General features: G+C 37.5%; 4 protein-coding genes and 1 pseudogene across 5 annotated transcripts; 2 read left to right on the plus strand and 3 right to left on the minus strand.

Annotated features, from left to right (window-relative positions):
• Positions 1–35: 35 nt before the first annotated feature.
• LOC148689298 (uncharacterized) lies at positions 36–1,300 on the minus strand. The gene is made up of 4 exons (XM_088689448.1): positions 1,219–1,300; positions 1,073–1,119; positions 688–844; positions 36–223 (listed from the first exon to the last, which is right to left on the minus strand). Exons 1-4 carry the CDS (start codon positions 1,298–1,300, stop codon positions 36–38), a joined length of 474 nt encoding a protein of 157 aa, XP_088545574.1.
• A 935-nt stretch (positions 1,301–2,235) lies between these two features.
• LOC148689299 (uncharacterized) lies at positions 2,236–3,999 on the minus strand. Its single transcript, XM_088689704.1, has 5 exons — positions 3,871–3,999; positions 3,705–3,757; positions 3,399–3,552; positions 2,776–2,840; positions 2,236–2,588 (listed from the first exon to the last, which is right to left on the minus strand). Exons 1-5 carry the CDS (start codon positions 3,956–3,958, stop codon positions 2,295–2,297), a joined length of 654 nt encoding a protein of 217 aa, XP_088545830.1. The 5' UTR covers positions 3,959–3,999; the 3' UTR covers positions 2,236–2,294.
• A 3,561-nt stretch (positions 4,000–7,560) lies between these two features.
• On the minus strand, positions 7,561–9,948 carry LOC137708490 (F-box/kelch-repeat protein At5g15710). 2 transcript variants are annotated; one of them, XM_068447579.2, is made up of 2 exons: positions 9,793–9,948; positions 7,561–9,541 (listed from the first exon to the last, which is right to left on the minus strand). In XM_068447579.2, the coding sequence occupies exon 2, from the start codon at positions 9,450–9,452 to the stop codon at positions 8,136–8,138; it is 1,317 nt and encodes a 438-aa protein (XP_068303680.2). In that variant the 5' UTR covers positions 9,453–9,541; positions 9,793–9,948; the 3' UTR covers positions 7,561–8,135. The 2 variants fall into 2 exon arrangements, with proteins under 2 accessions (XP_068303680.2, XP_088545995.1); XM_088689869.1 differs by having other exon boundaries at positions 7,561–9,537; positions 9,793–9,925.
• Positions 9,949–14,530: 4,582 nt separating this feature from the next.
• On the plus strand, positions 14,531–17,115 carry LOC148689300 (uncharacterized; annotated as a pseudogene).
• A 288-nt stretch (positions 17,116–17,403) lies between these two features.
• LOC137708001 (uncharacterized) lies at positions 17,404–20,652 on the plus strand. The gene is made up of 6 exons (XM_068446961.2): positions 17,404–18,125; positions 18,268–18,304; positions 18,672–18,908; positions 19,007–19,054; positions 19,674–20,119; positions 20,249–20,652. Exons 1-6 carry the CDS (start codon positions 17,824–17,826, stop codon positions 20,319–20,321), a joined length of 1,143 nt encoding a protein of 380 aa, XP_068303062.2. The 5' UTR covers positions 17,404–17,823; the 3' UTR covers positions 20,322–20,652.
• Positions 20,653–21,137: the final 485 nt, after the last annotated feature.

Consider the following 21,137-nt stretch of genomic DNA (forward strand, 5'->3'; position numbering starts at 1 on the left):
TGTATAATTAAACTGGTTTCGAGATTGAAGCAATCTCAATGCTGTGGCTCATGATTGTTTATGGGCGGTTTGCAGCGCCAATCTCTTCCCTTATAATCTTTATTCATCAGGCTTAATATCTCTCTTGTTGCCTTAAGAAGCCTTCTTGTTTCCTCTGTCAACTTATGATCATCAGTTTCATCATACTTAGTAGTCTCTTCCAAAGCAAAAGTACTGTCCTTACCTGCAATCAGATAACAAAAAATCTTAACGTGAACCTTGTATTATTCACCTTCTTCCTCAATATATCAACCCTTAAAGCAGTACGGTAAGTCTCATTTGCATCCAAATAAACACATATATTGCAATCTTCTTAAGCATCAAAGCAAGAAATTCCCTCCAATATGCATATATCTTTAATTTGGAATACTAATTAATACGTACAATGATACAAACAAACTAGCTAGCTACACATGATATATCTGTCATACGCATATTTTTACTACAGCACGCATCTGGTAACAAGAAGACGGCGAGGGTACATAAACTGATCTAAGATTGAACTTGGGTTTTCAGTGATTTTCTCAATTATTATAAGCAGTAGCAGTACTAGTATAACTTTTCTCATAATCAATCCAAGCTTAAAATTTTACATTTAGATCTCCCTTTCCTACGAAGTCACAACTTCCATCAGAACTACTGTTGTACCTGAATTCGTTGATGTAGTAGAACTATGGGTATCTCCATTTAGCCCAACTGCTCTTGCAGGCTCTAACTTTCTAAACACTTTGTGTGCCACCATTTTTCTTCCTCCAAGCCCCATCATCCTCGACCCAGCTATTGAAATTCCATGATCGATTATTTCCTGCACATACACTTATATGGTTTAGCTTACAAATGAATAATTGGTAATGGCACATGAACCAAGAGAAGTGCTTGCACCCCTCAAAGACCTTCTTGCACTCGTCTGAAATTCTGCAAATATTACGAGAATGTCATTTTGCGCACTTCACCATAAGAGTGCAAGAAGCTCTCTAAAAAGTGCAAATATATAGTATTTCCCTACGTACAAGGATCATGAAATAACAAGTACCTGTTGATCAGATGGTCCATTTCCGGTCACCGAAAGCTCTTTTTTACCTACAAAACGTAAGTATACATAAGAACCTCTCAGATACAAATCTACGAGAAATCCCTAAATCAAATTAATGGACTATAGGAGAACATTAACCTATCTACCTTGATGAGCATGTGTAGTAAACTCGCCTAGGGCATGCATAACAAAAAGAAGCCCAACTACGAAGCTTGCAAGCTGTTGCATATCTTTGTGATTTCTTCCTTAATTAGTCGTTGATTAACAACAAAAGAAGGGAAACTAATTTGGAGAGACTAATGTGGGTATTATAGAGACCCGCGAGTCAAAGCTAGGGCTTCAGTACGTACCTCGCCAGCATAAAATATTAGTTCTCATACGCACAGACAGGAACTTGGGAAGAACGCAAACCTAAATAATCTAATGTATAAAATATTCAAAGGAAAACAGCGTTTTCGGTTTTCAAAACTTTGAATGTGGTTTCACCGTCAGTCTCAGTCTCACGAGTTAATTAGTTGGAACCTGCCGAGGCTAGCAGGTTAATAAACGTATGACGATACATATTAAATAATTAATGAAAGTAGGTAATATGAAATATGAAATATGAAGCATGAAATACGGTTTCTAATGTTTAAGCGTGTCTCTCCTGCCATGCACGCTCGAAGCTAGATGAGTCACTAACATTAACGCAGACAGGCTACAGGTGTAGTGTAGTATACTGATTAAGTTCAGGACTACTCTGAGAGATATGTCTCAACTAAGTTCCAAACACACAATTACCAAGTTTCTTTGTAAGTTTTAAGGCTAGGGCACGCTTACCTTTTACCAAGTTTTTCATGAGGGTAATGCTAATGAGACAAAATTTGCAAACTAAATAAATATTTGTCATCAATAGGAATGAACACGTTTATCAACGTTTAACTAATTATTCAATCATTAACTTCCATGTCATTTAATTTACAAAATTTAATCTACAAATTTAGTCTCCCTAGCATTATCCTCTATGAAGAGAATCCCATGAATTGAACTATATAAAGGGAGAAAAGACCACAAGAGTTACTTAGCAGGTTATGAAGGCACAAACTTAATTCCACAACACTATTTGTTATAGTTTCCTATGCTTGATAATAAAAAAAACAAAGAAATATTCCTAGGTGGGCAAAATTGTGAGCCTAGCTAGCTAAACCCGTTAAGTTTGAAAAAGACTGAGTACTACTCAATCTCAAGGCCGTGGCTGAAGATTGTGTACTGGCGGCTTGCGGCGGCCCATTTGATGGTGGTAATCTTTACGCATCAGGTTTACTATCTCTCTTGTCGCCTTAAGAAGGCTTCTTGCTTCATTATCTGTCAACTTATGATCGTCTTTTTCATCATAACTTTTAGTCATTTGAGCTTCGGTTGCTGGGTGCTTTGTCTTGAAATCTTGGGAGTGATTTGGTTTAAGATCTCTGGGAATTTCCAAACTACCGGCAGAAGTACTTTGCAATGTTGTTAGCTCCAGTATCTTCATATCATCCTGGTTCATGTGTAAACATATAACCAGGTTAGAATCAAATTAAAGTCAAAAGTTAAGCTATTGGAATAGGCTAGTTACAGGGTTTGAAACCCTCCAATGTTAAAAATTAAAAAAGCCAAAATTTGAAAGTAATTATGAAGGGTTGTGAGAGAGAGAGAGAGAGAGAGAGAGAGAGAGAGAGAGAGACCTGTTGGTTCAATTTGTTTTGACGTTTTCCACGGAAATTGCTTGAAGCTTTAGGATTATCCTTACCTGCAATTAGAGAACAAGTATACAACATAAATCATGTATTATTTGCCACCTTTCCTCAAAACCATCATCTCAAAATTGGTTCCACAACCATTACAAAACAATATGGTAATCTCATAATTTTCCATCCATTACTCACATGCATTGCAAGGAGGCTTAAGCATCAAATTAAGCAAAGAAAATCCCCTCCAACACATATATATCTTCTTTGAATACTAGTACATATTTACAATCACACTAGCTAGCTAGCTAAATATAGCTACTACGTGATATAACCATCACACATATGTTTTCACTTGAGCATCTGACAACACGAGCCGGGAAGACAGATGATCTCAGAACGATCGAAATAATTTTCTCAATTGTGTTTGGGAGGATGGCGTGCAGGCCCGTGATAATCAGCACCAAAAGCTACAAAATCATGATGAGAGAATTTGGAGTACTTCTTAGAACTAGCAGTACTAGTATTACTTTTATCACGATCTCCAAGTTTACATTTTACATTTAGATCTTCCCTTCCTTCAAAGTTACAATTTCCATCAGAAGTACTACGGTTTGCACCTGGATTCTTGGAAGTGGTACTAGCCTCTTCATTCTGCTGCCCATCCGGTCTTACTGGCTCTAATTTCCTTAACACTCTCTGTGCCACCATTTTCCTTCCTCCAAGCCCTATCATCCTTGACCCAGCTATTGAAATTCCATCAACATTTGGTTCCTGCATATTTTATGTGGATTAGCTTATAAATCATAAGTTTAAGTCATATTCCCCAGAAAGCTTCTTGCACTTCTGAAACACAGTTCAAATAACACCATGTATTATAGTGATGCTATTGAAGGAGTGCAAGAAGCTCTCAAAGTATGCTTTACCTTTTGATCAGGCAATACTGCACGTTTCCCAGTCATTGAAATATCTTCCTTACCTACAAATTAAACAAGAGTGTTAGAAGAGAAAAATACTTCAAATTTTTTTATGAGAAATCCACAGCCGAATATATTGAAGAGAAAAAGCTATACATATCTAGTATATATCTACCTTGATGAGCATGTGCAGTGCTAAACTGGCCTAGGGCATGCATACCAAAAAGAAGCCCTACTACCAAGCTTGTAAGCTGTAGCATCATTGTGTTTATAGTTTCGTCTTAGCCTTAACTTTCTAGCAAAAGGGTAGTGATCTTAGATTTACAACAAGAAGAGAGGAAACTTGGAGAGACTGATGTGTTTTTATAGAGAAAGTTCAAACCCAAGTACAAGCTAGGGTTTAGGCATGTACTTCACCTCTATAAAATATAATTCTCAAGGGTACAGACATGACTTGGAAGAACTCGAAACTAATTAATCTAATCTATAAAGTATTCGAAACCCTCATGTGCAACCAAAAAAAATATTCGAGAAAACAGTGAAAGGAAAACAACGTTTTCAATTTCCAAAACTTTAAATGTGGTTTCACAAGTTAATATTATACATAATCGGTAGTGGTTAACAGGCCATAAAACATACGATGGTTCATATAAAATGAAATTAATACTTAATAGGGTTTTTATCTTTTTTAGTTCATGTTTATACCGCCATGCATGCAACGAAGTAATTAAATTTAGGTAGGCTTAAAAAATGTGTCACTAACAACCCCTTGTAGTATATGCTGATATGATCAGGGTAGAGAAAAACCTATAGACAGTACTCATCCAAGTTAAATTGTAAATTGCAATAGCTTATTTGATGAAGGTCAAAATATCAGACATTATATTCAGCACTAGAAAAATTAAATGTAAACTAATTAAAATTATACTAGCTTGAGTAATGTTATTCATACCATGTTTTGTACCATATTTTCATACCACCTTAGGTGACATTTGACGTGGACAGCTACATCATTTGCATTAATCAGATTTTTAAATTTAGTTCATTATTTAATAAACTAGTAATTAAGAAAAACTAGTTAATTAAATGATGATTGTGGTATACAAGTAGTCTTTCTTATTCATCTTCTTGGGTTTTGCAAAATTTTCAAAAAATGTGGATGTCCACATCAGATGTTACCTAAAGTGGTATAGAAATATGGTACAAAAACATAGTATGAATAATATTACTCTACTAGCTTTATTTGGCATTTTGCAAGGTAAGCATGTTGGTATTAGTGTAATCTTGATGGAAATCTTACTTTTGTAAGCTTAATTATATAAAACCAAGTTGAAAAGTTAAAAAAAAAAGATCAAGTTAATTAAATAGTCATCAGATACCAGCTGTTATTTTTCATTTAATTAATTACTAAACCAACCAACAGTAAAAATATGATTAGAAAATTATAATCGGGTCAATATATCGTATAGCTGCAAGGATCAGGTCAGTCAGAGATTCGGTCCTCACCTTTCAATGTAAATTACAAACAAGTAGAAGCATGATATTTTTAAACAAAGCTATCAAGACTTCTGCCAAAAGTTAATTTCTTTGTCTTTCTACAGCGGATAATATTCATTTTGTTCAGAACACATCACATGCTTCAGCGTGATCAGATCAACTGAATCACTTCTTCCTCATCATTTGCTTAAAATTATATTTTGAAATTGACGAAATTAGATGTAAATCACACAACAGAAATAAATAAGAATGAAAAAACAAATAGTGTTAAGAGTTAAGAGGAAGGAGGTGGTGGAAGGCAAGCTGGCATAGTTCCCGAAGAGCCTGCAGAAACATTGACAAGTGATTTCGCATAGAATTGCTCAAAACACTTCCCCTTAAACAAATTAGGGTTTCTACTTCCTATATGTGGTGTGTTGCAATTTTAGAACACGAGGGCGTGACCTCCAACTCTACGATAGTGCTTTCATCTTGACAACAGTGCATTGCATACTGTGTGCTTTCCAAGTAAGTTGGTTCGAGACATATTGGCCGGCATACCCACACAACAAATATTGCTTTATTAACACCACCTTCTCAAACTATAACTCTCGTAGAAAGTATTGGCTTACTTGAAAATCAAAATCTCAAATGGAACCATATTTAGAACTTACATCCTTTTTAGTTAATTAAATGTTCGTATTGATAAAATGTCCATAACATTTTTACATGTTATCGGCATATTATGAACATTGTCTATAAAATTTATCGTGTAACAAAGACTTTTAACAAAAACAAACATCTTGCTCAGAAAATATCATGCAAGTTTCTTGGCTTGCTTTGAATGCATTCTGCATTGATAACTAATAAAACGTACTTGGAGCATCCCAGAAGTTTACAGGGAAAAAAATTCTGCAGCTAACTAATGGAAATGGACACATTGGCATGGAGAAAGTCGGCTCCTGTTACCAATATTGTCCGTCTCCAGAGTTGTTTAGGAAGATATTTTGATAGAGTTATCCGGATAGTGGCAGTCTATACCACAGAAAATTGCTGAGGAGCACAAACCAGAATGAACCTTTATGCTGGTTCCGAGCTACCACTTAAAAGTTATAGACATAAATCAATACAAAATTGGATCAGAGACATGCATCTCTTCTCATGCACAAGTCTTAATTTCTGTACCAGGTTAAGCTTTTGAGATTTAGGAAGTTGTATATGTCTTACCACAGTTACCATCAAAGCATGGGATTGATCAACACTAAAATCAGAAGCTGATTAATTGGTCTCAAAAAGGACACAGCACATGCATGCTGGTGTGCATATATCTATATATGTGGGCTAGCTAGGATTGGAGGACCTATTTTTTGACACATATTTTATGGGGTTCACATTGTAACTTTTTTCATTGATCCGAACTGTTTATATTTCAATTCATCATTAATAGATTATCTTTGCAAAATGTTAGACAGATCCAAAACTATTAAGATATTCGTTTATAGTGAAAAAAAATTAACGAATACGGTTTTGCTAAAAAAAAAAGAAAAAAAAAACTAAAATAACTATCATTTGATTCGACGATCATATGGTTTCGAATTTGGATGATTTTTGGTGGATTTCATCTTTGAGAGAAGATCTAAAACATAGATGGTTGGATCATTGAAATCCATATATATACACACACTCACGGGGTAGAACTTGATGTAACTTTCACAATAATGTGATTATACCTTTTTTTTTTTTTTTTTTTTTTTTGAGATAAATTGTGAGCATTTAATGTCATGATAATGTGATTAAAAATGTTAAAATGTGAGCATTCAATCTGAAATCAATTAGAGGCACATAAACTTCTAAGCACTTTATGCAAAACTTTCATCTATAATATGAGATACTATCAAAATATTTAAGCACTTTAAAGAAGTATTCAAATTTTATTGTGCGACGAGGGAGAGCATTTGACCTAATTTATAGATACAAGCTTTAATACGATGTTGCTCAAAAACACTTGACAATGCGTGTTGAAGTTTATGCAAGACTATCTTCGGTGTGGGATACTATCAACAAGAAACATGATCAATTTACAATATGCGAACTTGTAAAGGGATCCATTTGAGAACCCAAGAACAAAAATTACTTTTTATATTAATACAAGATCAAAGACTCCCTTTAGATTGTAATCTTAACTTTCATCATTTGCTATTTAATTGTTTCTGGAAGCAAAGGCCGATAATGCAGAGGTGAGAGATGGAGAGGTCCATGTTGATGGGGGAGGAACCAAAACCCAATGGGCTTTAACCATTTGAAAGCCAGAGGTCAATTTTACTAGGTCAGTTTTTACTACCACTTGCATTCATTACATAACCAAAAGGTTCAGGTCACAACTCCAAAATTGTGAAATGAAGAAAATTATCATCATTTTTGCCTGGGAAATGGAACTGCTTAGAGAATACAGACCTATATCACCAACCAAAAGACAGATAAGGAATTTAACTGAAACGAGCAACTGAGCAAGGCACGGTAACACTTCAAAATATACGGGTTGGTTTGTTAATAGTTCCAAATGTTTACAAGAATTGGAGAAGTTGCCTTCTTACAGTTTTTACCCCGATCGACCATGTTCTTTCTCTACCAAGCCCAGCCTTTGTCTCAAAACTAAAGCCTTGCTCAATCACTAGACAATAGACATCACAAAGCCCTTGTATTAGGGTAATATCGCAAGAGCAGCCAATAATATCTCATTTACAAAACTGGTTTTTCTGGGATGCACTCACATTGCCAATCCACGAGGCCGTTCAACTCGAAAGATTAGCCAACAAGTCCAGTGTCAAATAACTTGAATCCATCGAGCATCAATTTTTTTAAGTAGCATAAGAACGGATCAAGAGAACAACGCCAACTGGAGATGGTATCCGCTAATAATTCTCTGACTAGTAATTGCAAAAACTGGAGAGCAAAATTTTCTGCTTAGTATACAGAAGCATCAAATCTTGGCTCATAGAAACAAACCTGGCTGTTGTATGACTGCAGAGCGCAGCCTGCGATCCATGACCACACCTTCTTATCAACGTCGTAAAGAAGACCCTTCCCTTGGTTCCAAGATGTGAAGCAGATCAAGTTATCCTGTCCAGAGCACTCGAACCTCTCAGCTGATAACCTTAACAGAGATCGGAAATACTTCGGAGGCATCCTGCTAATCTCTACCCACACAAATTTAGCATGATCCAGTTCCCAAATTCTCATACTCTGAAGAGTACTATAAAGACCAATCCTTCCAACTAGAAACAGACGCTTCTGGGTGCCAGCGACCAAATAACCATCCAATAGAGACCGCGGGAACTTAGCTGGAATGTGTTCCCAGTACCCTGTGTCCAGTCGATACATCATCAGGCCAAGTGGAGAAAGGGTTTCCAAATATAATCTGGAGTCACAATATGCCATCTTTGAGGAGCAAAGATTAACTGCAGGCATTATCTGGTGAATTGACCACGTATTGAGCTTCGAATCATATACTTCAGTGGGCAGTGATTTGTCACCATAAATATCACTAGTAGCTATAACTTTAAACGACCGGTCCTTCCTATCAACAACCATTATCAGCTGCCTTTGCTGATTATAATGCATACTTGGCAATGTCCTCCAAGTTTGTGTAAGAGGGTTACAAACCAAGGCTCTAAAATTTAAGCCATCGAGCCCGGAAAAGCAAACTAAACCAGCAGAAGAACCAACCAACCAGAATGCCCACTGTGGCAAAAATGCGAACGGAATCCTATACCATGTTTTTAATGGCAAGCTGAAGACTGAACATTGTGGGGTCTGAGAGTTCTTCCAAAATGTGAGAAGACAAGGCCCATGAGACTGTACTTGTGAGTGAAACTTAAGAAAGCTTCTATCTTGTAGAATTGTATTCCACCGTTTACATACACAGCGGAGCCTAAATATCATAAACGGTGGAATTCTAGCTAATATCTCATTCAACAAATCCTCGGGCAACATTGCCCATATATTATCCTCCATTTGAACATCAGGATGAACTGGTTTCCCAAATGTAGAAGCCGTTTCTTCATCTAGTCCTCGCGGCTTTGTCTTAACAACCTTTTGCCTCGAAGGGCTTGTATTCCTTGATCTTACACAACCCAACGGACTCGTGTTCCTCGACCCACCACCTCTAAGCGGCGACACTTGCTTTGGGCACCCATCATCTTCACTTGAAACCCCATTTCCCATAGATTTCGAACTAGTTATAGCAGACCTAGATTCAGAAGATTCCTCAGAACCATCCATGGTGATAAAACCCCAACTAACCAAAATTTTACTCCGGCGTTTCAAGCCTAGCACGCAATTCCTTACTCCTAAATCTTAACCCATGCTTCCTACCCCAAAAGACCAAAAATTTCAATGTCAATTAACTTTCATCACCAAACAACAAAACCCAGAATTCAAAAAGTATAGCCTTTAACAATCACAGCATTAGACCAGCATTATAATTGAGATTAAACAAAAAAGCCCTAATCTTTACTCAGATCCAAAATTCATAATCTTGCAGATTGTAAGATGAGTCAAGCGAAAGATGGAAACTTTTTGAGCAAAGATCAACTACCAGCACAAAATTCAAGCTTTTCACCTTGTGATTTGAGATGGGTGTCCTCCAGGATTCAGAAATCTTCCATAGCTTCTGCTTGGTGAAGGAAACAGCTGCTTGAAGGAGCACAGATGAGTAAATTCAGGCATAGAAATTAGGGGAAAGGCCCTGGGTGTCCTAATTTCAAGGCCATTTCTTTTTACATTTGTGTTTGATTTACTTTGTCACTATTTGACAAAATGGACAAAGAAGAATCCATATAAATATTTCCGCATGATGTTGATGCCCATTGCCATTAGAGGGTGCCACGTTAGAGAAGAAGAAGTTTATTTTTCTGCTTTAGTTGATAACATTGTTTGGCCGGTACCTATCAGACAAAATGGACGGCAATGATTGGTGGGTGGGTGTGATTGTGTACATAGCAGATAAGTAGTAAAACTTTGCCCTAAAAAATAAATTTACCTCTTTGGTCTTGGGCTACTAGATTATTGGGGTCCACTAAATTGCGGTACTTTTGTTACCATGGGCTCCACTCATGTTTCTGGTGGTTGTTGAAGATTTAGTCTACAAAATGCACCAAACGGATTCATTGTTGTTCACTACATGTACACTGTAAGTAAGCAGTGTGTGTCTTCTAATATGAAGTAGCTGAGAGGATATTGGGGATATTGTAAAACTATAGTTTTTGTATATAAATTAAAATTGGGCATATTGTAAGATCTTAAGAATTGCTACAATTTGGGATGAAAATCTTGCAGAATAGTCACGAATTGTGAGTAATTGTTAGCTAGTCAATAGCAAACGGGTCGACTAGTCACTCATATTCTGCAAGAGTCTTTTTAGATGCTAATATAGGATCCCATTTTATGAAAAATCAAATGCAAAGAGGAAAACTTTACTGCCAGTCTTCCATATAATATTATGTAAAAATGCTGCATTTTCTTCAGTCTAACTCTTTGTTGTTACCAATAGTTTTATGACCTTTGAGAATAATAGAAAGCAATCCAACTTCATCTTCAGCTATAATTCATCAAGTTCCCTCAGACGGATTTGTTGTAGAGAATAAACGAGTGCCTTTTTGGACACTACTGTAGGATGCCTGATTTACTTGGGGTGTGGTGCAAGTGTAGCTGGGAAAAGAGTATTTGATCTAATATTGACAACACTCTAACGTCTCAAAGCGTTTTCTCCAACTCAAGATAAATCTTGCATGATAGTCACAGATTGTGAGTAGTTTGTCAATTGACCCATCATTTACATTCTCTAGTTTATTGCGATAATTTCAAAATATCTCAATATACCCTTTTGCACGAGAGCAGCTTACAAGTAACGGATTCACTGTCACTTAACGTCTCAATTTAACAATACATTGTCATGTGAAGAAAAACTTACACTTGACAATGTATTATTGAATACAAGACACCATGTGACGGTAAATCCGTTTCATGAAAGTCCTCCTCCTTTTGCACAGATCACTGTGATCAACGGCCAGATTTTATTTACTCGTCACCAAGAATTTTGTTATATGTGATCCAAGCTTCCCCACTCTATATAAATATCGATATACCAGGCCCGCAAGCCCTAGCAAAACAGACTTTCTCTCACTTTGTTAATCTTCTTCTATTTGTTTCCAAGCCTTTTTTCTGACTCAGTTATAGGTACAAATTGACTTGCAATATATACATAAAAGTTGATCAGCAAGAGCTCCCAAGGGACATGGTATTCCATCAATTTCTCCCAAGGCTGCCGGCAAAGTCGCTAATGCGATTTAGGTGCGTATGCAAGCTTTGGTCCCCTCTTATCCGTAGCCCTTCCTTTGTCACTGCTCACATGAACTTCCATTGCCACAACTACAAGAAAGATACTGTCAAAACTCCTCTTCACATTACAAAGAAGTAACCACTGGCTCTTCTTCTGCTCAGGAATAAATCAGAAACGACATCCAACACCTGTTGCCCTACTTACGTACTCTCCGTACATATCTTACTCCGAATTTGCGGTACAATCGTAGAGTATCAACGGTTTGGTCTGTGCATTAAGTGATGAACATGTTTTTGTATTTAACCCTAGCACGAGAGAGTTTGCAGTGCTTTTTGATGCAGAAATCGACCACAAATTTCTCGCTGGGATCATGTCATTGTGGATTCAGTCCTTTTACGAAAGAGTAAGGTTCTCCGACTAGTAGGTAGTAGATTGTTCCAATAGTGGCAGGCTGAAAGTTTCCATGCTGAAAATGTTATTGGGTCACGGAGGCAGTTAAAATTAATCTTGCTCACCTTCCTTTCGACGGGAGGCATACATTGGATATACAATAAGGAAAATATTTTAGTGGTTTTCGACTTTGGGAACGAGAAATTTAGGGCGATCCCACTGCCTGATCGATGTTTTGACTCTCACTTAATCCATAAAGGCATAGCTGTGGTGGAAGGATGTTTGGTCGTCTTGGTCACAAGCGCGTTAAAAAGAAAATCGAATTGTTGTTACGGATTCTGAAGGACTACGAAAGACATGATCATGAGTGGGTCGGAGAGACTATCTTACTGAAATATACAAAGTCCCATTATTATTACTGTGAAAGTGATTTTCATGTTTATCCTGTATGTACAATCCACACAGGCCGAGATAGCGATCGTGTTACATCCATATTGCAGATATTGTAGGGAATTCAAGCATGCAGCCACCCGAATTGCATCTGTTATACAGGAAGAACAAACGTTACAAAAACGTGGATTTAGTTTTCCTGAATGTATATGTACAAGCTCTACAGATGAAGGAAGAATATGAAACACAACATATAGTTTTGTGACGTTTGAGAAAAGCAGAACATAGAATATGCATGCAATCTTTTCGTTTTTGCTTTGCTCCTTTTTCTGGTGGTCTGCAAAGTTCAAATGCATTGCCACTTTAACTGCATCTCTCATTTTGACAAGTAGATCTCAAATATTAAAAATGAAAAAAATGGGGGGACTCCAACTCGTTCAAGCAACTTGTGGTTGAGAATTTCACTGCTTATAATTAAGACATAAAACTCGGTACCCAAATAAATACTCAATGTGTATGGTCGACCTGAAATTAAGTAAGCGTACTGCCGAAAAATGATTCAAATATGGGCTATAGGCACTTGAATGGGAGGATAGAGATGACGGTGGTAATTATGAAAATATTTTTCAGTGTATCTGGAATATAGAGAGGTACACCACAATTATACTATTGGTGGAAACCTTTTATTTTAAATGTTATTCTAATTGTATAATGGCATGTAGTTTTTCATCCTGTGTTCTGGACACACTTCAAAATATCTCGTAGTTTTTGGCTTTAGAAGATAGTGGGGAAGGCTTAAGCTCCATACTTTGTATCTGTTCCATTATTATTGACAAATGGTGTGCATGTTAGGTATGAAGGCTGGCCCATGAAAGCTATAACAACCTGAAATATAAATTAGGGTCGCAATAACTTGTGACTCGCGAATCATGATCCTCAAACTGAAGGCTGCCCGTGAGTTTATTTGGTTTTGACTCACATTCATGAACCGTTAGCAAACCAACTTGTATTCACAACTCAAACTTTCCATGCATCACTTTTACCAATGATTGTAACAGAATTTGAGATATATTTCAATAATAGCTATCGCTACATATAAATGAAACAAAAAATTGACATACTAACTGTTTTCGACTATCAAAATAAGCATGACTATGATACATATCGTTCAATCAATTTGACCTAGGTTTTGCGTTCAAATATGTTAAGAGTTTGTATTGTAGGTTAATGCTTATCCTCGTAAATTCTATATTCGATCTCTCCTCTCTTAACATCAATTATTTCAATGAAATTTGTAAGTGACAGATTGATCAAGTGACACTTATTCTCTAATTGATCTAGTGACATTTTAATCTCCAATTCGTACAAGAATGCATGAATATATTTTATTTGATTTGTTATTTCGCTGGCAATAAGATAGTTTGAACAAACAAATAAGAAATTTAAGCAATAGGTTATATAAAATAAAGAGAATAACGATCTATTTCGAACTTCATAAATCTAGAAGATTTGGGCTCTAATAACAAAGCTCTAGAGAAGTTAGGGTTAGTTATTCTTAAACGCTCGAGTCATACGTAAACAACTACCAATTACTAATATTTTTTTTATAAAGTTAAAGGAGGAGGGGGAGGGCGTCAGGTAGTCGACAGCCGACACTCTTAGGTTACGTCGAATCCTTATGAAAATGAATTCAGAACGAAATTGTGCTAAAGCTAGGGCGTCACCCGTAATTAGTGCGCTGTGTGGCCCGGGCACAGTGATAAGTGAGTAAGGGTCACTATATCTCCATCGGCACCCGGATGCAATGTTAAATGAGCAAGGGGGTCGTAGAAACTTCTTTTTGAACGACTCCACTCAAAGTTGTTTGAGAGCATATGCTCCTATTAACTTTACACAAGACACACAAAAGAAGTACTTTGATCCTATTAGATGGGGGAGGGTGAAGAAGCTAGGACAGAAGGGTAGAGTTCAAGAGAGTAGAATGCGTTTAGGAACATGGAATATAGGAACCTTAACGGGAAAATCTATGGAAATAATGGAAGTTATGGTGAGGAGAAGGATAAGTATTATGTGCCTACAAGAAACTAAGTGGGTTGGTCTTAAGGCAAAAGATCTAGAAAACTTAGGTTTTAAACTTTGGTATTCGGGCACAAATAGAACACGAAATGGTGTTGGCATCATCGTGGACAAGACCTTAACATAAGATGTTGTAGATGTTAAGAGGGTAGGAGATAGAATTATGGCAATCAAGATTATAATAGGACAAGAAATCATCAATGTGATTAGTGCGTACGCACCTCAAGTAGGGTTGGATACGAGTTTGAAGGAGAAATTTTGGGAAGATCTTGGAGACTTGGTGCAAGAAATTGCTCAGACGGAGAAGGTATTTATAGGAGTAGATTTAAATGGACACGTGGCCAAGGAAACATGCAACTATGGAGGTTTTCATGGTGGCCATGGTTTTGGGGAGAGAAACGAGGATGGGGAAGCCATCTTGGATTTTGCAATGGCATATGATCTCTTCTTAGCCAACACCTTCTTTAAGAAGAGAAAAGAACATGTGATCACCTACAAGAGTGGGTCGTCAAAAACACAAACAGATTTTCTTCTAATGAGTAAAGGGGATCGTATAACTTGTAAGGATTGCAAAGTTATACCAGGAAAGAGCTTGGCTAATCAACATCGCTTGTTGGTGATGAATGTACATATCAAAAGAGAGAGAAAAAAGAACAAGACTTGGAAGTGCCTAATGACTAGATGGTGGAATCTAAAAAGAGAAAAACAAGCCATTTTCAAAGAGAAAGTAATCACCCAATGCATGTGGGATAAAGAGGGGGAAGCTAGCCAAATATAGGATTCCTTGGCTAGTTGTATCCGAAAAGTAGCAAAAGAGGTATTAGGGGAGTCCAAGGGCTTTGCTCCACACCAAAAGGAATATTGGTGGTGGAATGAGGAGGTACAAACAAAGGTGAAGACTAAGAAGGAATGTTGTAAAGCCTGATACAAGGATATGACCGATGAAAATGGTGAAAGGTATAGAATAGCGAAGTATGAGGCAAAGAAAGCTGTGAGAGAAGCTAAGCTAGCGGCTTATGACAATATGTATAAGCGACTAGATACCAAAGAAGGAGAGTTAGATATCTATAAACTAGCTAGAGCAAGGGAAAAGAAGACAAGGGACCTAAACCAAGTGAAGTGCATCAATGATGAGGATGGAAAGGTTCTTGCTACAGAGAACGCGGTCAAAGACAGATGGAGAGGTTATTTTCATAATCTTTTCAATGAAGGACATTAAATTAGTACTTCTTTGGGGGAGTTGAGTAACTCAAAAGAGTGTAGAAACTACTCATTTTACCGCCGAATCAGAAAGGAAGAAGTGGTTGTAGCTTTGAAAAAGATGAAGCATAGAAAAGCAGTGGGCCCAGATGATATACCGATCGAAGTGTGGAAAGTCTTGGGAGAGACGGGTATAGCATGGCTCACAAACCTTTTCAATAGGATTTTGAAAATGAAGAAGATGTCAAATGAGTGGTGAAAGAGCACTTTGGTGCTTATCTACAAGAATAAGGGCGATGTACAAAATTGCATAAACTATAGGGGTATTAAGCTAATGAGTCATACAATGAAGCTTGTGAGAGAGTTATTGAGCATAGATTGAGGCAAGAGACACATGTTTCGAACAACCAATTTGGGTTCATGCCAGGGAGCTCAACCATGGAGACAATCTATCTCTTACGAAGATTGATGGAAATATATATAGATAGGAAAAAGGATTTACACATGATCTTTATAGATTTGGAAAAAGCGTATGATATGGTCACAAGAGACATTCTTTGGAGGATTTTAGAGAAGAAAGGAGTACAAGTAGCATATATCCAAGCTACAAAGAATATGTATAATGGCGCAAAGACTGCTGTAAGAACTCATGAAGGATAAACCGAAAACTTCCCCATAACTGTAAGGTTACATCAAGGCTCATCCTTAATTCCTTACCTTTTTGCATTGGTAATGGATGAGTTAACGGGATATATTCAAGATGATATTCCTTGGTATATGCTTTTCGCAGACAATATAGTGTTGATAGATGAAACTTAGGAAAGGGTAAATGCGAAGCTTAACCTTTGGAGATAAGTGTTGAAATCTAAGGGTCTTCGCCTAAGCCGATCAAAGATAGAATATATGGAGTGTAAGTTTAGTGCAAATGAAGGCCAAAGGTGAGGATCGGAGATCAGGAAGTACCAAAAAGCGACCGCTTTCACTACCTAGGATCTATCTTGCAAAAGAACAGAGAATTAGATGGAAACCTCAACCATAGAATACAAGCTAGACGGATGAAGTGCAAGAGTGCATCCAGCGTGTTGTGTAACCGCGCGTATGTCACTGAAGCTCAGGGGAAAATTTTTATAGGACAACAATAAGGCCGGTGATGTTGTATGGCGCAGAATGTTGGGCGGTGAAGTATCAACACGTACATAAAATGGGTGTAGCGGAGATGAGGATGCTTCGTTGGATGTGTCGGCACATGAGAAAGGATAAGATTAGGAATGAAGATATCCGAGGTAAAGTAGGAGTAGTGAAATTGAAGGAAAGATGAGAGAAAATTAGTTACGATGGTTTGGACATGTGCAAAGAAGGCCTACTGACACTCTGGTTAGAAGATGCGACTACGGGACAGAGGTCCAGGGCTGAAGGGGTAAAGGAAGACCTAGGAAAACTTTGGAAAAGACTCTAAGAAAAGACTTAGAGTACTTAAATCGAACGGAGGACATGATATAGAACCGAGCGCAATGACGTTCTAGGATTCATATAGCCGACCCCACTTAATAGGAAAAGACTTTATTGTTGTTGTTGTACAGCTATACTCTCACAACATGTGTGGGAAAAAAACACACAAAATACAAAAGAACAGCTCTCATCTATTGTCTTTGACGGACATGTCCATAGAAACCCGTTTTCTGGCAATTACAGCAACATAAAAAAAAACAAAAAAACTATTTATCTTAATTTCTAAAACATAAAATGCGTTTTATAAAACATAAAAAAACAAAAATGAAAACAAAAAATAAAACAAAAACATTATGTTATGTTATGTTTGCCAATCTGGCCAACAGCGAAGGAAGACAGCTCGCAAGAAGGATCAGTGGACCACGGTGCCCAGAGTGGACACGTGGCGGCTCACTAAATCCGCTTGCAGTTACTTTTCTCTCGTATCGCCATCACCGGACCACTACTCCCCCCTCCGCTCGTTCTACAAACTTTAATCATTTCACACGTGCTGGCCTCCCTATCCACGCCGGAAAATCATCCGCCCTCTCTCTCTCGCTCTCTCTCTCTCTAAGCTAAAAAAACCTTCCTTCCCCGGATTCCAAACCCTAGGATCTAATTTTCTCACTTTCTCGTCGACCAAATACCAATTTTCCGACCCAAGAATTTAAATGAGCTTGAATCAAGCTCTTCACACTCTCCAGATTCAATTAAGTTAAATTTTGTGTTTTTTTTTTTTTTTGTATATTTTTTATATTTGGGTTTTAGATGGGGACAGTGACGTCATCAATGGCGGCCAAGTTCGCGTTTTTCCCGCCGAGCCCGCCGTCGTACGGGGTGGAGAAGGAGGAGGATAGTGGGAAGCTGAAGATGACCGGGGTGGGGACGAGGGAAAACGTCGACGTCTTGAAGCTGAGGACCAAGAGAGGGAACGACATCGTGGCGGTGTACATAAGGAATCCGTCGGCGAAGCTTACTGTTCTGCACTCGCATGGGAACGCGGCTGATCTGGGTCAGATGTACGAGTTGTTCAGTGAGCTGAGTCTTCACCTCCGAGTCAACTTGTTGGGGTCAGTAATTAATTATAGTAAATCTGTAAATTTCACTGTTTGATTTGTGACTATCTGTGTTTCTATTTTTGCACAAAATATGATTTATGTGTGTGTAAGTTGTAAAGTTTTGAACTTTATCGGATTTATTTGTGTTTTATAGGTATGATTATTCGGGGTACGGACAATCCACTGGGAAGGTATGAGATTTCGGTTTCACTTTCGATTTTGTACTGATTTGTTTGAAAGCCCTGGAAACATAGCTCCAGTAGTAGGGGAGAGAAACTAGAAAATATTAATCTGATCGGTAAATGTTCTGCATAATTAATTTCAGTAGGGTTCTTTTCTTACAATTTTCCATCATAAGATAATGAAACTTGAATTTGGTTTTATTATTTGCGATGCACCTGTTTGTCAAGTTTTTCAGGCTACTTTATGCTGTTAATTAGAAAGATTTCTTCTTTCCTAGAGACCAAATTGAGCATTGGATGAATGAAAACAAGTCTTAGCTATAATTGGTTAGGAGAATGTTCGAAATGAGATATATATTTTCTCTCTTATGGACAGCCGAGTGAGCAAAACACTTATGCAGACATAGAAGCTGCATATAGATGCCTTGTGGAGAGGTACAGTGCGAAGGAGGAGGATATTATTTTATATGGGCAATCAGTTGGTAGTGGGCCCACTCTCGATTTAGCAACCCGGTTACCAAGATTGAGGGCAGTGGTTCTTCACAGTCCGATCATGTCTGGTCTTCGTGTCATGTATCCAGTGAAGCGAACGTATTGGTTTGACATTTATAAGGTACTTAATCTTTGTTAATCGCTCAGCTTTAGGCTCACATTTTTCACAACGTTTGGGATTGCATCACGCTAATGAGAGTTCTCCTATTCATGGTGCAGAACATTGACAAAATACCCTTGGTCAGTTGTCCTGTTCTGGTGATTCATGTGAGTGCCTTTTTTCTTTAAATTGTATGCTTCATTTTCCTAGACTCTTGTGATTACCTATATTGATTACCTAACAAATTGGTTGCACTAGTCTTCAACATGTGCATTCATGCGCTAACACTTCGTGTCTTCATGTTCCAAATTTACCAGTCTTCACCATGCCGGTTGTGATTTTTTTTTTTTTTTTTTTGCGTGTGTAGTCTAAATAATTTCTTTAAGAATCTTTATGTGCTTGACATCTTCTTGACTGTATGCTTATTTATCTTCATCCTGTTGGATGACTTACAACGAGGGGAAGAAGTGTAGCTAATAGCTTTTGATTTTTTTATGTTTATATAGTTATCAAACTCTTTGACCTGGAATTTATTGTTTTCCTCGTTTTACTAATCCAACTAATCTATGTAAACAGTAAATAATGACAAAAAAGGTAAATAGCTAACAAATATCTTTGAAACCTCCCTTAAAGGCCCAAGCGTTAACAACATCTATGCTGTATTGTATACCACTAATTTATGATGCAATCCTTGTCTTGTGGTATTATTAAATATGTGTGGTTTAGTTTTCAGAAGCGTACTTATTTGCCAGGTTATGTTGTTCTGTGTTTTCCTATTGCCTGCAGGGGACGGCTGATGATGTTGTGGATTGGTCCCATGGCAAGCAGCTTTGGGATAATTGTAAGGAGAAGTATGAGCCATTATGGATAAAGGGAGGTAATCATTGTGACTTGGAGCTCTACCCACAGTACATAAAGCATGTCAAAAAGTTTGTATCGACCATTGAGAAATATCCGCATCTGAGGAATAAATCAGGGCCGGTTACAGGTCAACCAGAAAATCCACGGAAAAGCACTGACATCAGGGAGAAATCTTGTTCCAGCACAGATCACAAAGAGAATTGTAGACCAAGTACCGATCATATAGAAAACCCCAGGTTAAGTACAGATCATAGAGAGAAGTCAAGGGCCAGCACTGATAAGAGAGAGAGAACAAGAAAGAGTATGGACCAACCTGAAAAAGCAAGTAATAGCGTGGATCAGCCAGAGAGAGCAAGAAATAGCATTGACCGGTAAGCAAGTTTTTGCTTTCAGTTTTCACCCATACATGCTTTATATTGCGAAATTCAATTGTTCACATCATAGCATCGACACATACAACTCGAGTTTTTCTGACGGTTGAAATTTAACTTTGGTGGCAGCTTCGGAGAGATGTTCAGATCAGTTGGATTGTGCAATATTGATTGTTTTAAGCCCACAGCTACCAGTGCGTGAAGAGATGGGATCAGTTAACAAATGGAAATCTGTCTTCTACCCCGTTTCTATTTATTTGATTGGTTAATTGGGTTGTTTGGGTGATACGAAAAATGTCCGTAGGATGAGAACCAGCTATGTAGAGAAATTCAAGTATTGTATACGTCACTAGTGCAAATCCAAGAAAGATGTACCGTCTAATGGTTATTTACACATGGGCGGGGTTTGGGTGATAGGATCTCATTGTTTCTCAATTCTTAGGCGAAGAAGTAGGAAATTTGTTAGACCAGGCAACTTTTGTATCTCACTTAATTCTCCAGCTTAATAAATCTAACCCCATTCTCTCTCTCTCTCTCTCTGCGTGTGAATACTTTTTCAGTTATAATGTAGTATGAAGCAGAAGTTCCCACAAGAACATTGTGTAGTGTTACTGTATGATCAACAAAGTATATTGGTTATGAGGATTTCATTCATGTTAGCCCTCGCCGTAGTGTTAGGGTTCGGAACCGTGAGAGCTAGCCCTGCGAGATTAGTGTTGACACACCGGTCATATGTGTCCCCATTCACCATTCAAGTTATGTGATGAGTGTTTTCGCTTTAACCTGATCTCAAGATATACCAAGAGCTCATTTGAATGTGCTTTTACAATTAGTGAAAGTGTTTTTAATGAAAATATTTTTGGAAACAATCCTTAGTAAAAATGCTTGTAAATCTTGTAAAAGCACTTAGGAAGCACATAATTGGTGCTTCCTGGAAGAATCACATAATTGGTGCTTCTTGTAGAAAAACACTTCAAGTGTTTTTGAAATTTAAAAACATTTTCTCTAAAAGCGCTTT

The sequence above is a fragment of the Pyrus communis genome, chromosome 17 (assembly GCF_041283825.1).
Source record: "Pyrus communis isolate YQ-2024b chromosome 17, ASM4128382v1, whole genome shotgun sequence".
Taxonomy (NCBI): Eukaryota; Viridiplantae; Streptophyta; class Magnoliopsida; order Rosales; family Rosaceae; genus Pyrus; species Pyrus communis.